Source organism: Podarcis filfolensis (genome assembly GCF_964270895.1).
Source record: "Podarcis filfolensis genome assembly, chromosome: 9".
In the NCBI taxonomy this organism is placed as follows: Eukaryota; Metazoa; Chordata; class Lepidosauria; order Squamata; family Lacertidae; genus Podarcis; species Podarcis filfolensis.
In genome coordinates this window covers 56,386,060-56,402,493 of record NC_139610.1, presented here as the reverse complement: position 1 = coordinate 56,402,493, position 16,434 = coordinate 56,386,060, and the positions used below count along the sequence as shown (strand labels likewise).

The following is a 16,434-nucleotide window of genomic DNA, read 5'->3' as shown; positions in this document are numbered from 1 at the left end:
AAGCAAATCATCACAAGGAACATTGCAGCAGGGGAAATGTCACCAAGTTTACAGCCTCTGTAAATGAGAAAGCAAAATGAATGATAACTTAGCATAGGGAAGTCTCCCAGTTGCCCCAATCTTATCTCCGACATTACAAGTTTGATTATGCAGGGTCTCTCTTCAAAAGTTGAAGTCACAGAATCATCAGCTAAGTCATCATGGCTCCAGTAAAAAGTGCCTTGGTTGAACGGTGATACAATGATCATAAAGCACTGTTTGCAGCCGCGGCAGGAATGCCGCAAAAGTGAGAGTGATGCTTATATGAAGCAGTAATAAAAACTGATCGATGCACCACATCAGCTTCCTACAGAAACATCACATCCAAATGCGTCAGAGGTAAAGACAGAAACATGCATTTTGCTCGTATTTGAATGATTCCAGAAGTGTTTCTGCAGACTGAATTGTTCTATTGCACCCTTGAATTAGGAGACAATCCTAAAGGAGAGAGCATAATGCCAATGCCATTGGGGAAAGAACTGCCTTCTATAATCATGCGGAATAAAATGTCATTAAGGCCTGCTTTACTGGTATCAAAGAGAGTAAATAACCTTGCTTTGAAAACAAGCTTCATGTAGGATAGGGGCGGGGAACCTGTGCCCCTCCAGACATTGGACCACAGCCCCTATCATTCCTGAATATTGGCCATGCTGGCCTAGGCTCATGGGAGTTGTAGTTGTTAAGTTGTGGGCGAACAGGACTTCCGGGTTGGTGCCACTGTTTAATGGCGGATTCCCTCCGAGCTCCGGAGGGAATCGGCTCCGTAGCGTCTGGGTCTGGCCGCTGCGGCGAAGCGGGGACCCTTAAAATCATAGGCGCGGATGCCTGTGAACACAGAGACTCGGCGGGCACCATTTGCGCCCCCCCAATCCGCGACGGAGCCTTTTTAAAGGCTTCGGAACGGAGGCAGGGTAAGGCGTGGTGCTGAGAGTACTCCCTCGTCTACGGAGTGAAGCCGCAAGCCATTGACAGAGAGCGCCAACTTCTTCTAAGAGTGATTGGATCCTAAAACATCAACCCGTGAGTAATACGGAGATTGGAACTTTAAAAAATTTCTTATCTTGGATTTGGAACGAGCGGGAAGGGGCTAAAAAGGAAGTCCACCCCCCCCTCTTTGTAAACAACTTAAAGCAAAGGACTGGGCAGCTAAGGTCGAGAGAATCTGTTTCTTGTTTTTTTTTTTAACTAAAGATCCTGACCTCACGGTTTGGACATTATAAGAGGATATTCTGGAGGATAAAAAGAATTTTGGGAGCTGAAACTACACCCCCCCCTAGACCCGGGAACGTCCGATGAGAAAGCCTGTTGCATGGAAGATTTTGACAGCTGTCAAGTGAGCTGCTAGTCAGCTAGTTGTCAGCTGGAAAAAGAGAACATTGTTTCTGCTGTTTTTGCTGGTTTATTCGGGATAACTTGTTGAAAATAAGGTTGATACAAAATAACTGGACTTTTGGTTTTTGAGCTGAAAGGAAGATCAAGGAATTAAATCCCCCTAGAGGGGTAACAAGGATACTACATTACAAAAATGGCTGGAGTGTCTAAATTCCAAGCAGAATTGGACAGAGCACTGGTTCTCTTGGGAAACTTACAAGATGAGTACGATGCTTTGTCTACAGAGGTAGCGCTATTACACTGGACAGTAAACAACAGCTTGGAGTCTGATAAGGATTTGAAACAGGAAGCCTATTCAACTGAACAAATAAATGAAACCGAAAGCGTAGACACGATGGAGCAATATGTTCTTTTTGAAGAAAACGAAGGAGGAGATGGAGGTTTGCAGGAGTCAAAGGAGAGCTACAATATGAGGCCTGACATGATGATAAAAAAGGACAATAAAAACTGGATGCGGAAAGCCTGGTTTGATTGGGAATTTGGAAAATGGAGAGATCCTCTTTTGAGGAGATCTGAAGACCTGAGGATTATAAATTTGTTGAAGGTGGAAGCTGGAGCTGTGGGGACATTTGGATTTGAAAGAAATTTGAAACAAGAGTTGGAATACCCCATAGGCTTTGCTTTTGCTTTTAAGTATGGAGGACTGGCTAGAAGCAACACCGATTCTGTTGGGCCGGAGCCCCTCCGAGACCTGGGGCTTAACATCAAGGTCTATCAAAGAGACCGGCAGAAAGGAACTGAGAGAGACATAAGGGCCTCGGACCTGAGATCTCCAGGCTAAATAAATAATATAAAGACTGATGGATATTGGTTGGGGACTGGAACCGGGAGAAGGGTGGGTGGAGGTTGGGAATCCAAAGGGTACATAAGGATAATTTGCATTGCTTTGTTTGTTTTATATTTTGTTAGTGGTAAGGAAATTGGGTAAACCGTGGAAGGGAAATTCTGGTCGACCTTAGGAAAAAGGTTCAAGAATAAATTAATGAGGTATAAGTATTGATGTGTAATTTCAATAAGGTGAAATTGGTTTTTTTTTTCTTTTTTTTTTAAACTAAGTGAGAATAAGGCTGTTAAAAATAAATGGAGGAAATGGAAAAAAGAAGTAAAGTAAAATAACAGTATGTTAGAATAAATGTTTAAGTTAAGGTGAAGAAATAAGTTAAGGACTTGCTGAATTGACAATTTAAATTGGAATACAAGAAGGGGAGGTGTGAGGAGGTCTGAGAAACAAGGTTGAGGAAAATAAGTATCAGAAACTGTATGTGTTTTTTCTATTTTTTTTTTTGTTTAGTTTCGAATATTTTGTTTATTTTTTTTGTTTTTGTTTGTTGTGTGTTTTTTGAAAATTCCAATAAATATTTAATAAAAAAAAAAAAATAAGTTGTGGGCGAACATATCAGACGACACAGCGATTCTTCCAAAGCAGCTCTTTATTTGTAAGCTGGAACAGAACTGAACTGAGGAGCTCAGTCAGCCTGCTTATATAGAGCTCCACTAGAATGCAACAGTAACCATTTTCTGTAACTAGCCAATCACTGAACGTCACTTTCGATCCTTCATTTGCATACAAACTATCCAATCACTGAACGTCACTTTCGATCCTTCATTTGCATAACTATCTACAGTATCCCCCTGCTGGCCCAGGGTGAGAACTTCAGTACATAACAGTAGTCCACAACATCTGGAGAGCCACAAGTCTGCCCCCCGATCAGGAGGCTGGAGCTTCTGCGCTTTTAGTAACTGTTCCTTTCCTCACTCCCAAGTTACTTTCCAAAGGGATTGCAAAACCACCTGCTTTGCAAAGGCAAGCTGTTTGAATGGCAGTGACATTTCCAGAGAAGCAGGACATCTGACAGCATGAGAGCTCAGTGGGAGGGTAAGGGAGAGCGGCCAATTTTCTCTTCAAAGTGACTTTATAAAACGTCACATACTTGATGTCCCATTCGTGAGCTACAAAATTCAGTTCCTTTCCAGGGCCCTTTTCAACCTCTCTGAACTCTCAAGTAACCACAGCACAGGATTCCTGTCAGAATGTGCTACAACACAAAGCCTCTTTCTCTGACTAGTAACAGAAAGCTCCTTAACAGTAAAGATTTACGGGGAGGTGGGTACATCATTGTCCTTTTTTTAACCTCGACTCCTGACTAAGTAAGTAAGAACTTCATGTAAACATTACAGGAGGTTTCAAGGGGAGATGTTAAAACATTGGAGTGAATGTGAGTGTAATTAAGGCATTAAAAAGGTAAAGGGTCCCCTGACCATTAGGTCCAGTCGTGACCGACTCTGGGGTTGCGGCGCTCATCTCGCTTTACTGGCTGAGGGAGCCGGCTTACAGCTTCCGGGTCATGTGGCCAGCATGACTAAGCCGCTTCTGGAGAACCAGAGCAGCGCATGGAAACACCATTTACCTTCCCACTGGAGCGGTACCTATTTATCTACTTGCACTTTGATGTGCTTTTGAACGGCTAGGTTGGCAGGAGCAGGGACCGAGCAACGGGAGCTCACTCCGTCGTGGGGATTTGAACCACCAGCCTTCTGATAAGAAAGCCCTAGGCTCTGTGGTTTAACCCACAGTGTCACCTGCATCCAAATTAAAGCATTGCTGTCAATCAAATCAATTAAGATATTGATGGGGATCTGAACAAATAAGGGAGGGAGAAGAGGCGCCCACGTTCCCTAAAGATAATAACAAACGTTGAAGTATCAAGATCAGCAAGGAAATATCAAACTAGGAGCTCTAAAGCCAATGCATTGATGTCTTTGTAGTAAGCTATTGGAACATAGGAATCCACCTTATACCAATTCAGATCATTGGTCTATCTAGCTCAGTAATGTCTACACTGACTGGCAGCAGCTCTCTAGGTTTCAGACAAGGAGTTTTCTTAACCCTAACTGGAGATGCAAGGATTGAACCTGGGACCTTCTGCATGCAAAGCAAATGTTTCACCATTGAGCTGTGGGCTTTCCCCAAGAATGATACTGTTCCTCCATGTCCCTGCACAAATGAAGCCACTATGCAGTGCATTGATTCCTCCTGTTGTAGCCTGGGTCTGGCCTTGCCTATGCATCCCCCTCTCTGTATATATCAGACTATTTTCTTCCTTGCTTTCTTGCTTGCCAGCTTCCTTATTCACCTGCTATTTCCCTGTGTCCTTGGACAAGTTACACATGCAGTAGCACGAGAGAGGTACACTAGACTGTACCACTTCTGATTGCAAGTGTTGGGTGCTACCATATTGGCCCAAATATAACCTGCACCCACAAATAAGCCGCACCTTTAAAATTTGGGGGGGGGGGAGAGAGAATACCAGAATATAAGCCGCTCCCTTAAAGTTGGGTTACAGGCTGAAAATCACTGCAGTTGGTAGAATTGTAACTCCGAGCCAATTTAAGCCTTTGATCTTGCAAGCCTGCAAAAGTTACCGTACGTACAATCGCTAAAATCGCAAATTGGTTTTCAATTGCTACAATTCCGCAGGCACTCAAGCTCGCAAATTGGCAATAAAACATGTTTTTTCTTCCGTTTTACCGTATGTCTGTTTCAGCAGAAATATCGTAAAAGCCAGTTTTTGTAAGGTGAAGAATATAAGCCACACTTCAACTTTTCATAGTCAGAATTTGGAAAAAATGTGCGGCTTATATTTGGGCCAACACGGTATTTTTTAAATGCTCCTTCATATTTTAAAACATCCACACAAGTAAAACACAAACATCAGGAAGAAAGACTCTGTGCTAGTCCACACCTCCAAGTATTCCTATTTTCCAGGGACATCCCTGATTTAGAGAAGCTATCCCAGTTTCTGATTTGATGCCAGAATGTCCCACTTTTACTTAGGATTTCCCTATTTTCATTGGAGAAATGTTGGAGGGTATGTAGTCATCTGACCCCTGAGCCATCTGAAGGCAGTCCTGTATAGGGAAGGTTTTTTTTAAATGGTCAATGTTTTATTATGTTTTTATATATGTTGGAAGCTGCCCCGAGTGTCTGGGGCAACCCGGTCAGATGTGTTTGGTATAAATAGTAAAATTATCATTACAGAATGGGATGCCCCTATTTCCATCAGAGAAATATTGGAGGGTATGCACCTTACTGTGTGACTCTTCCACTTCCAGGGAGTTTTCTTTTTTTATGCAGGGAGTATTCATAAAATGAAAGCACCCACTTGCAGCCTGAAGTTCTCCAGTCCCATTCTGCTGCATGTGTTAGACCAAGCCTTTGTTTCAGCTCCCTTAAGTACTTTGCCTCAGGTCCTCCACATACAAACTGATTTCTTGCAAAACCTCATACCTCTTGGCTGACTCACCGTCTGAGACAGTCCCAGGTTGAACTTAATTGATCAGCAGCATCTAAGTTTCGTGTTACCCTCACCAAAGCCCATCGGCTCAATGCATGCAGCTTTGAGTCCAATTGTAACTTGCCCTGGGACCAGCAATATTTCAGGAAGAGCAGGCAAGAAAGCAAAATAGTAAATAATAATGAAGAAATATAAATAAACAGCTTTCAAGCATGACATTTTTTTTTCTGCGCAGAGACTCAAATACAGGGAATGCTTCACATGTGACACTTTCTGTAAATGGGGGGGGGGACTGGGGTGGGAACAGTACGTTAAAATGAAGAAAGTGTGTATTTTGCCACAATCACACATGCTGAAAAGTGGCTGTGCACCCACACTCAGGCCCTGCTCCCCTGAAAGCATCTCATTGGCCAAATGAGTCCATGCAGCAAACCCGGAAGTATTTTACCAGGTTTCGCCCTGCGCGCATGTGCAGAAGAAGAGGAGTTTGGATTTGATATCCCGCTTTATCACTACCCGAAGGAGTCTGAAAGCAGCTAACAGTCTCCTTTCCCTTCCTCCCCCACAACAAACACTCTGTGAGGTGAGTGGGGCTGAGAGACTTCAGAGAAGTGTGACTGGCCCAAGTTTACCCAGCAGCTGCATGTGGAGGAGCAGAGATGCGAACCCGGTTCACCAGATTACGAGTCTCCCGCTCTTAACCACTACACCACACAGTCCTCAGGTTGTGGAAACCTCAGGATCCGACCAGACCTCCGGAACGGATTCTGTCCACAACCAGAGGTACCACTGTGTGTCGAAAACACACACAAGGATGTTGAAACTTAGCCCTTTCATACCTGGCATTGTGTTTAACAGTCCAAAAGGACATAATTTTAGAAATGATGAATCACGGAATTGTAGAGTTGAAAAGGGTTCCAGAAGTCATTTAGTCCAACCCCCTGCAATTGCAGAAGTCACAGCTCAAGAATTCCTGACAGACAGCTATCCAATATCTGCTTAAAAACCTCCAGTGAAGTCTTCCAAGGTTAATAAGACAGCAAATACCAGAGTCTGACAAGGGGTAAATTAAACTTATATGGAAGAGTTTATTTATAAGAATGCGGTTCTGGCTGTTAAGAAATAAGCGACATTCTTATCATGCTAGAGCCCATTCTTACATATGCTGAAGTTGTTTTTAAAATTGGTATCAAAACATAAATGGATCAAGGGTTGAATTCTCACCCCTTCCTTGATATGTTGCCATAAGCTGGCAAGTTGTGTTCATTCATACCTGTCCAGAGATCACAATGTCATTATCAAAACTCAGAGTTCCATTAGCCTCAGCTATGGCTGGATTTGCGTAGCACATTGTTCCATTAACAGGTTTGAACGATTCGTTAGGAGGAGGAGGGAGACTTCGGGGAGGTTTCAGTTCTTCAGGTTCAAAGTGGCTGTGACTGCTCTAAAAAGAACCAAATAAAACAGGAAAGGTTCAAATGGAGTTCAGAAGCAGAAAAGTTGCTCAAATGCATTATGGCACAACAGGGCAGAAATTTGTCAGCATCTGTGACTGAGATATAAATTTGCAGAGGAGACCAATTTGCTCTGGCCCTTAGTCTAAACCCAAATTCAGCTTTTTGAACTTCTTATTCTGCCCAATTAAACAGGCATGCTGATCTTTAACACTGAAAAGTGTTTATTTTGTGTCCTGCTTACCTACCCACCTGGCTATAGGCCTTCAGTATCATTTTAAGAACTCTTTCCACAAAGAAGAGGATGTAGAATCCACCAAACACAGCTACCGCTTTTTCAACGTAGTTATCGATTTTGGGGTCGAATCCAAACGCCTAGGAAGAAGGTTGAACAGCGAGCCCAGGTTAACCCAAAATGCAATGTGCTTCATTTGGAATATATATATATACACACATATTGTAAGAGAATACTCACTACTCACCCTTTAACCAGAAGCAGTGGGCCACGGTTGGCAACCAGCAAGAAGTCAAGGCAATGGGAGGGCAGCATGGTGCAAACACATCAGGAAGAACAGCAGATTGGTTCAATCTGTCCATTGCACCGCACTAACCTCCCTGCCGCCTCCCCTCTTCCTCCTGTCCTTCTTGATAAGCAACAGTGCCCCCTCTGCCAGGAAGCTAGCACTGCAGCTCCACCACACCAAGACTTATCAACCTGTTTAACCAAGTTCAGTGCCTAAATTTGCCCTGCACTGTCCCCCATCTGAGCACAACCATATGTAAATGGTTAGAAGACTGATTTACTTACAACTAGTGTGCCAATTTATGGACTTAGGGTCTTTGGCTTGTTCATCTTTCAACGACCTGTTAGATGGGAGAGCAGCAGGTTTCTTAGATGGGAGAATAGCCAGTCAAGGCTGTCTCATTCTCCTGAATGAGGTTCATGGCAGGAGAAAGAACATTCAGCAGCTCAATGAATACCCATCTGTTCAAGTATATTTCAGACCTGGTCAGGGGAACACATGCGACAGGATCATGTTCCCAGTTCTACTGCCATCTTCACCCGTTTTATCCTTACCTCTGGAATAAGCTGGAAAATTGCATTGGAAAAGAGGGTTCCAATGGCCAAACCTACAAAGTAGGTTAAAATCTTGGGGAAATAGTCTTTCTTTAAAAGAGGAGTTAAGACCAATCCAAGGAGTGCAGCAAAGTTGATAATAGTCACAGCAAGGAAACCGAAGCCCCAGACTGTATAAGAGAGAGAGAGGGGGAAAATGCAGTCAAAATATTAGCCATATTAAAAATCATTTGATATCAGATGGATCTGGTGGGGAAAATTTACTTATCTCATTGGGGAACAGCTGAATTAAGGGCATAATGTTTGGTTAATATTTAAGTCAGGAACCAGGATAAGAGAGGAATGTTTCTGCCAATTATTTTAGAATGTGCTGGTTGTAAAAGAAAACCCAAAATAGCCCCTTAGTATAGCTCTCTCGCTGCATAAGAAACAGAATTGTTAGGGCAGTTCTGCTGAAAACAACGTATTATAAACCAGAGGTAGGGCCACATTCTCTTCTGTACAACTTTCTGAGGGCCAAATCCCAGTGGTGCATGGAGCCAGAGGCAAATGTGGGCAGAGCAATGAATATACATTTCACCTTTGCTTAGCAGGCTAGTTGCTACACCTACACCTCTCTATCCTTTATCCAGACAAGCAAGAGGCATCATCAGAGTTCTAGGGCACATTTCAGCCAGGCAACAACATTTGAGGAGGGGGTGAAGAAGGCCAGTGAGAGGTGTGGCCTGGGAAAGGGGGTGTGGCCTGTGGAGTCTTCCAATGATCATCAGCTAGCAAGACCTGGAGAGTTGCATTCACAGACCTCCAAGTGTCCCTATTTTCTAGGGACGTCCCTTATTTAGAGAAGCTGTCCCAGTTTCTGATTTGATCCTGGAATGTCCCGCTTTTCCTTAGGATGTCCCTATTTTCATTGGAGAAATGTTGGAGGGTATGGAGTTATCCATGGGACATGGGTGGCACTGTGGGTTAAACCACAGAGCCTAGGACTTGCCAATCAGAAGGTCGGCGGTTCGAATCCCCGCAACGGGGTGAGCTCCCATTGCTTGGTCCCTGCTTCTGCCAACCTAGCAATTCGAAAGCACATCAAAGTGCAAGTAGATAAATAGGTACCACTCCAGCGGGAAGGTAAACGGCATTTCCGTGCACTGCTCTAGTTTGCCAGAAGCGGCTTAGTTGTACCCTGGCTCCCTTGGCCAATAAAGCGAGATGAGCGCCGCAACCCCAGAGTCGGTCACGACTGGACCTAATGGTCAGGGGTCCCTTTACCTTTACCTATGGAGTTATCCAACCCCCGAGCCATCTGAAGGCAGTCCTGTATAGGGAATGGTTTTTTAATGTTTAATGTCTTATTGTGTTTTCATTGTATATTGGAAGCTGCCCAGAGTGGCTGGGGCAACCCAGTCAGATGATAATAGTAAAATTATCATTATGGAATGGGACGTCCTTATTTTCATCGGAGAAATGTTGGAGGGTATGCATTCAGCCCTAGGTCTGAGGTTCCCCACCCCTGTTGTAAACCACAAGGAAAATATCATTATAGGTGTTGCACAGAAAACAAGTTACAAACTACTAAAGGGATGTTATTGAATTTCTGTGTCATTTGCATATTTGTTGTACATCACCCTGAGCTCCCTTGAAGGAAGAACGATTTATAAATATTCTAAATAAATAAAATATGCATTTGTAACTGAGTATGTGTTCACCCTGAAGCCATAGCACATCAGGTTACGCCCTGAATTAAAATATAAAACACCATATTTCCATTGCAGTCTTGAATTATCACACATTTCCCAACAGTTAACTTTTCTAGAGGCAATCAGAGGCAATATAACTTGAGCAAAACTGGGTGCAAACCAGCAGTGGGCAGCAAGGCGGCGCTCTAGTCAGGGTAGATTCCCTCCCCAATCCTTTTGAGGAGTTAGAGCATATGTTCTGTATGCAGAAGATCCCAAATTCAATCCCTGGCATCTCTCATTAAAAGGGATCAGGTTGTGGGTGATGGGAAAGATGTAGAGATGCCCTGGAGCTGCTGCCCACAGAGTAGACAATACTGAGCTAAATGGACAGTCTGACTAGGAATAAGGCAGCTTCCACCCAACAGCAAAAGCCAGTGCAGACCGCCAGCCATATGCCCCATTAACATGTAGCAACATTGCTTCACAGATTTGTGTAAAATGAATAAATAACAGGGCTAAATAAATATCACGGCTATACCAGTCACCAGTGACAGGTACCTTCTGTAGGAGATGGCTTGGAATTGCCTTTGGACACGGATTTTTCACAAGGGTGAAAAATCAGCTGCTGTACAACAGCAGGACATATTGTGGAGAAGCTGGACTCGGTGATCTTGCTGCTGTTTGACATTCCATGCAGAGAAAAGATGTCTTCAGCAGACACGCACTGAAACAAAATGAGAAACTTGGGTTAGCTTGAGAAAGGAAATAGCAGAGATGTTGGGAAAGGAGAGCGGTCTGGCTCTGATGCGTCACAGTTTTGAGGCAAAACTAGGGTGTCATTGACTGGATAAAGTGAGATGGTCATCTGGGGATGAGCAGATCTATGTGGATAGTCACTTGGGGCAAAAAATAATAATAATTGTAGGGGGATTAAACTGACCTGCATAGATGTCACCCCTAGACCAGCCTTACCTCTGAAAGTTAGCCTTAAGAACCTTAAGCCTAAGAAATGCTTTGGTCATCATTTTGGTTTCAGTGCATCTCTGGTTTGAAAGACTCACTTCACCTGATGAAGACCAACACTTTTCCATTTTTAGACATGATCTCATATATATATACACACACACACACACACACAGACAGACAGACAGACAGACATTTGTATTAATTTTTTAACATATCGGTTCCAACAGTCATACAACATATCTTCACATCTTTAAAATATTTTTGACTTCCATCAACACCTCTGATGATTTTCCGTTCTTTATCACTTATTCTGCATTTCCTAATTTCCTATTACATTTAATTATCCTTAACTAATAATTCTTTTTGTAGTCTTTCTTGCAACATTTCAAATAATCCACCTTACAAAACTTCTTGCAGTCCTACTAGCGTAATCTGTTCATCACAATTACTTTTCAAATAGTTCATATATTTACTCCAGTCTTCTAAGAATCTCTGATCCCGCAGGTTTTGAATCCTTCCTGTTAATTTATCTAATTCTGCATTTTTAGACATGATCTCATTTCCCCATCCCTGCACAACAGACTTTGGAAAATCCACACCTAGATTTGTGGCTGTTATTTACCAGAAATGAGGGCAAAAAGCTGCCGTTGGAATCTGAGCACTTTATGTCAATAAGCCCTTCGAACATTTCTTATCCTGGTGTCACAGTTTCACTGAGACAATTATGAAGCAATGCATCAGTGCTATTTACAGGAAGTAAAACAGAATTGTTAATACTCTTGACAGCTTTTGTTCTGAAGTTTTGCATGAACAGACCAAGACTCTCCCTGTAAAACCAGAATCTTAACAAATTAATTACAATGAAATCCCTAAGCATATTAAGTATATTTTCAAGGCTTCCAAGCTGCAATTATTTAATCTTCAAAACAGGTTTAATGGCTTGGAAAAGTCTAGGGAGGTCATTTCAAGTGCTTTAGTTTCCATGGTTCTAATGTTAAAGGGAACATGAAAGTGCAGTTTCTTAAATTCCAGCAGTGCAATCATATACATGTCTACTCTGTTAGTAAGTCCCACTGAGCTCAGCAGGGCTTGCTCCCATATAAGTATGCATAAGGTTGCAGCCTAATGGAAGATAGTCCTATCAGCAATTTTTAGGGATGTCAAACATCATTCACTCATGCACAAGAAGGAGGTATCAGTAGACTCAGGATAATTCCAGGGTTTCCAAATGGTTAAAAAAGGGGGGAGGGCCTCAGCCTAGTATACCTGAAGGACCGTCTCCACCCTCATCGTTCAGCCAGAACACTGAGGTCCAGCTCCATGGGCCTTCTGGAGGTTCCCTCCCTGCGAGAAGTGAGGTTACAGGGCCTTCTCGATAGTGGCGCCTGCCCTGTGGAATGCCCTCCAATCAGATGTCAAGGAAATAAACAACTATCTGACTTTTAGAAGACATCTGAAGACAGCCCTGTTTAGGGAAGTTTTTAATGTTTGATGTTTTATTGCTTTACTACTACTACTATTATTATTATTAATATTTTGTTGGGAGCCACCCAGAGTGGCTGGGGAAACCCAGCCAGATGGGCAGGGTATAAATAAAATATATTATTATTATTATTATTATTATTATTATTATTATTATTATTATTTAGGGGAAAAGTTGTAGGGGCTCTGCAAAAATAACCCTGTAAGAGTGCAATGGCACAGAGTGCTGACAATTAATAGATTGTGGAAGGAGGGGTGGAGTTGCCTGAAAAGGAAGAAGGGAAGAGATGCAGAAATATAAAATGGCGCTGACTTGCCACTCATCTCAAAACTCCTTCCTTCTCTCTCTCTCCTCATTTTCACTGTTCACACTCTCCTCCTCATTCTCTGTCATTTCCCCCTTTCCTTTTTTCCTTTCTGTTGGAAAAAAGTTCCCAAACCGTGGTATTTATGGACTGGGGTGCATCATGGGGTGTGCCTGCTTGTGTAGATAAGAGGGGGGGAACTGAATACAGTGGTACCTCGGGTTACAGATACTTCGGGTTACAGACGCTTCAGGTTACAGACTCCGCTAACCCAGAAATAATACCTCAGGTTAAGAACTTTGCTTCAGGATAAGAACAGAAATCGTGCAGTGGTGGCGCAGCGGCAGCAGGAGGCCCCATTAGCTAAAGTGATACCTCAGGTTAAGGACAGCTTCAGGTTAAGAACGGACCTCCAGAACGAATTAAGTTCTTAACCCAAGGTACCACTGTATTGCAGGATAGTGGCATCAAAACTCTGGAATGGCCTCTCTGAGAAGACCCATTTTGCACCCTCTTTTCTATTTTTAGATGTTTCATTTTAGAAAGCTTTTAACGTATAATGGTCCACTGATTTAAAACAATAAGCTGTCTTCGTTGCTGCTATTTAAGTGTCCTGTTCTATTGTCTTAGCTTTTTATGGCTTTGACCTATAAAGCCAATACGTCAAGGTCTGCCTCTCCTCACAAGAACCAACACAGTCCCTGTGTGCCCCCTTCCAAGAGTGGGCCTTTTCAGTAGGGACTCCCCATTTATGGAAAACTCTCCCCGGGGAGGAATACCTGACACCATCACTATCTGTTTTTAGGTTCCAGCAAAAACATTCTTATTCACACAGACCTCTGGAATTTAATTCTGAACACATTATTTAGTAGGGTGGGGTTGAGCCGGTTTCTCTCTTTTTCGCATATTATTGTATTTTAGATTGTTTTTCATTCTTGCTTTTATATCTGCTTTTAATCTTTGGGTGTTGTTTTTTTAAAAGTTGCTCTGAGCTCATTTTTTGAAATAAGCAATATATTTAAAACAATAAGTAAAACAAGAAACTAAAAAGCAACTGAACAATACTGATTCTCTGGTTTCAAATTATTTATTACATGGTTTTAAATTATGTCGCCATAAGCTACCCCGAGCATTGTGCAGAAAGGTGGGGAAGAATATTAAAGAATGAGATAGAAATAAAGAAAATGATTGTAGTGATATATGGTTTTTCCTCTATTAACTACTTTTGGTATGTTTATACAGAAAAGTGGGATAAAAATGAATAGCAATAATAATGTCACCTTGGAGGAAGGGTGGGATGCAAATAAGATTTTTTAATAAAATATGATTAAAAATAACTTTAATTGCATCTATGAAGTATTCCTTTGTTTAGCAAAACTGGGATATTTATATACTTTATGTAGGTTGGCATGAAAGTACCTCTCTCTCTCTCTCTCTCTCTCTCTCTCACACACACACACACACACACACACACTATAGATGATAGATAGATGATAGATAGATGATAGATAGATAGATAGATAGATGATAGATAGATAGATAGATAGATGATAGATAGATAGATAGATAGATAGATAGATAGATAGATAGATAGATGATAGATAGATGATAGATAGATGATAGATAGATGATAGATAGATAGATATAGATAGATATGAGAGAGAGAACTATTATCATGTCCCTGGACTGTGTCAAATTCTTTGTTCAATGTTTCAGCCCAATTAAAAGTTAAAGGTAAAGGGACCCCTGACCATTAGGTCCAGTCGTGGCCAACTCTGGGGTTGCAGCGCTCATCTCGCTTTATTGGCCGAGGGAGCCGGCGTACAGCTTCCGGGTCATGTGGCCAGCATGACTAAGCTGCTTCTGGCAAACCAGAGAAGCACACGGAAATGCCATTTACCTTCCCGCCGGAGCGGTACCTATTTATCTACTTGCACTTTGACGTGCTTTCGAACTGCTAGGTGGGCAGGAGCTGGGACCGAGCAACGGGAGCTCACCCCATTGCGGGTATTCAAACCGCTGACCTTCTGATCGGCAAGCCCTAGGCTCTGTGGTTTAGACCACAGTGCCACCCACATCCCTCTTCAGCCCAATTACACTGCCCTATTACCAATGAGCCAATATCAGATTTGCATACTTTCATTGAGCGTTTATGACATGCTTAAGTGTATTATCTGCTTAACAGCATCACAGCGATAAAATTGAGATTTCCACATGTTCCACTGTCAGCTTTATCTCCCCTTTCAATCTTTCATTTCCCCCCCTTTTTTCTATTTTCATTTTATTGTGATGATTCTTATTATTTATTTCTATTTTATTGGGATGAGTAGTGTTATCCTGATAATAATTCTTTCGAAGGATGGCACAGAAGTCAATAAAAAAGTCAGTAAAAAAAAGCTATCATAAGAGCTGAGGATTGTTTCCCCAGGAGATAGGGTGGCCCATGTCTGCTCCTTAGCAGAAGGCAGCCCTCTATTCAGGTGAAGGAGTCCTCAGTTTGAAAGGCTGTCTGTCCCAAATCTAGTTTAATGCTAGAGAACCAAAAGCAAGGTAAGGTGGCTGGTGGAATTCCATTCATAATTTTATTTACTCCTGTCATGTCACCACACTGAGGTCCAGCGCCGAGGGCCTTCTGGAGATTCCCTCACTGTGTGAAGCCAAGTTACAGGGAACCAGACAGAGGGCCTTTTCGGCAGTGGCGCCCGCCCTGTGGAACGCCCTCCCACCAGATGTCAAAGAAATAAACAACTATCTGACGATTAGAAGACATCTGAAGGCAGCCCTGTTTAGGGAAGTTTTTAATGACTGATGTTTTAATGTAATTTATATCTTTTGTTGGAAGCCGCCCAGAGTGATGGGCAGGGTATAAATAATAAATAATAATTTATTATTGTTGTTGTTGTTGTTGTTGTTGTTGTTGTTGTTGTTGTTGTTGTTATTATTATTATTATTATATCTTACTCACATCCCCTCTAAACTAAAAAATCCCAAATGTTGCCACCTTTCCTCACAGGGAAGTCCTCCCACCCCCTTGAACTTTTCTGTTTCTCTTTTCTGTACCTTTTCCAAGCTTGGTCAACACATGCAAGGGAATAAGATGGTAGAATGACTGGACAACTTGAGGCTGCAAGTAGTGGATTCTACACATTACAAATCATTTCCTACAAATAGGAAACCAGCACAATAAAGAGACAAGTGATCTACAGTCTCTCTCTCTCTCTCTCTCTCTCTCTCTCTCTCTCTCTCTCTCAGTTTCGCTTGCAAGGAGTTTGCTGTATGGGCAAGCACTGAGAACTGACAACTCCCCACTTGCAACCTGCCATTCTAGCACACCCTTCTGCTGCACCAAGCCTATGAAAGTCACTAGTTCACAAAAGGCTGACTATCCTGCCTGCTCCCAGACATTTGCCTCCTGAAGATCTGGCCTTTTCCCACCTGTTGGCAATTCCTGCTCAACCAGTGACCAGATGGGTGGATGTTTATATGAAGGAACTGGTAACTGCTTCTCAAAGGAATTTTTGCTTACGGATTGCAACACAGCAACATTTCCCAATATGTCTGCTCAGACGTCATCCACCCTTCCCACCTTCTTTCTTTGCTATGCCTGTGTGTGTGTGTGTGTGTGTGTGTAACAAGCCTTGTATTTGAATTGCTATGATCAGTCAGCATCCCATAGGGTGCCACAACTTACCATGTCAAGTGTTTTTACGTGTGCTGTATAGCCTGATAGAAAAGCTATGGTTTACA

The 16,434-nt window shown here is 42.5% G+C and overlaps 1 protein-coding gene across 3 annotated transcripts in view; it reads right to left on the bottom strand.

The window, feature by feature from the left end:
- Positions 1-16,434, bottom strand: part of SLC39A8 (solute carrier family 39 member 8) — a 43,072-nt gene that overhangs the window by 11,625 nt on the left and 15,013 nt on the right. For all 3 annotated transcript variants that reach the window (XM_083571502.1, XM_083571500.1, XM_083571501.1), the window contains exons 3-6: positions 10,493-10,658; positions 8,259-8,428; positions 7,433-7,555; positions 7,000-7,170 (exon numbers count right to left, since the gene is read on the bottom strand). In XM_083571502.1, the coding sequence (XP_083427628.1) occupies positions 7,000-7,170; positions 7,433-7,555; positions 8,259-8,428; positions 10,493-10,658 (630 nt within the window). The remainder of the gene's footprint in view (positions 1-6,999; positions 7,171-7,432; positions 7,556-8,258; positions 8,429-10,492; positions 10,659-16,434) is intronic.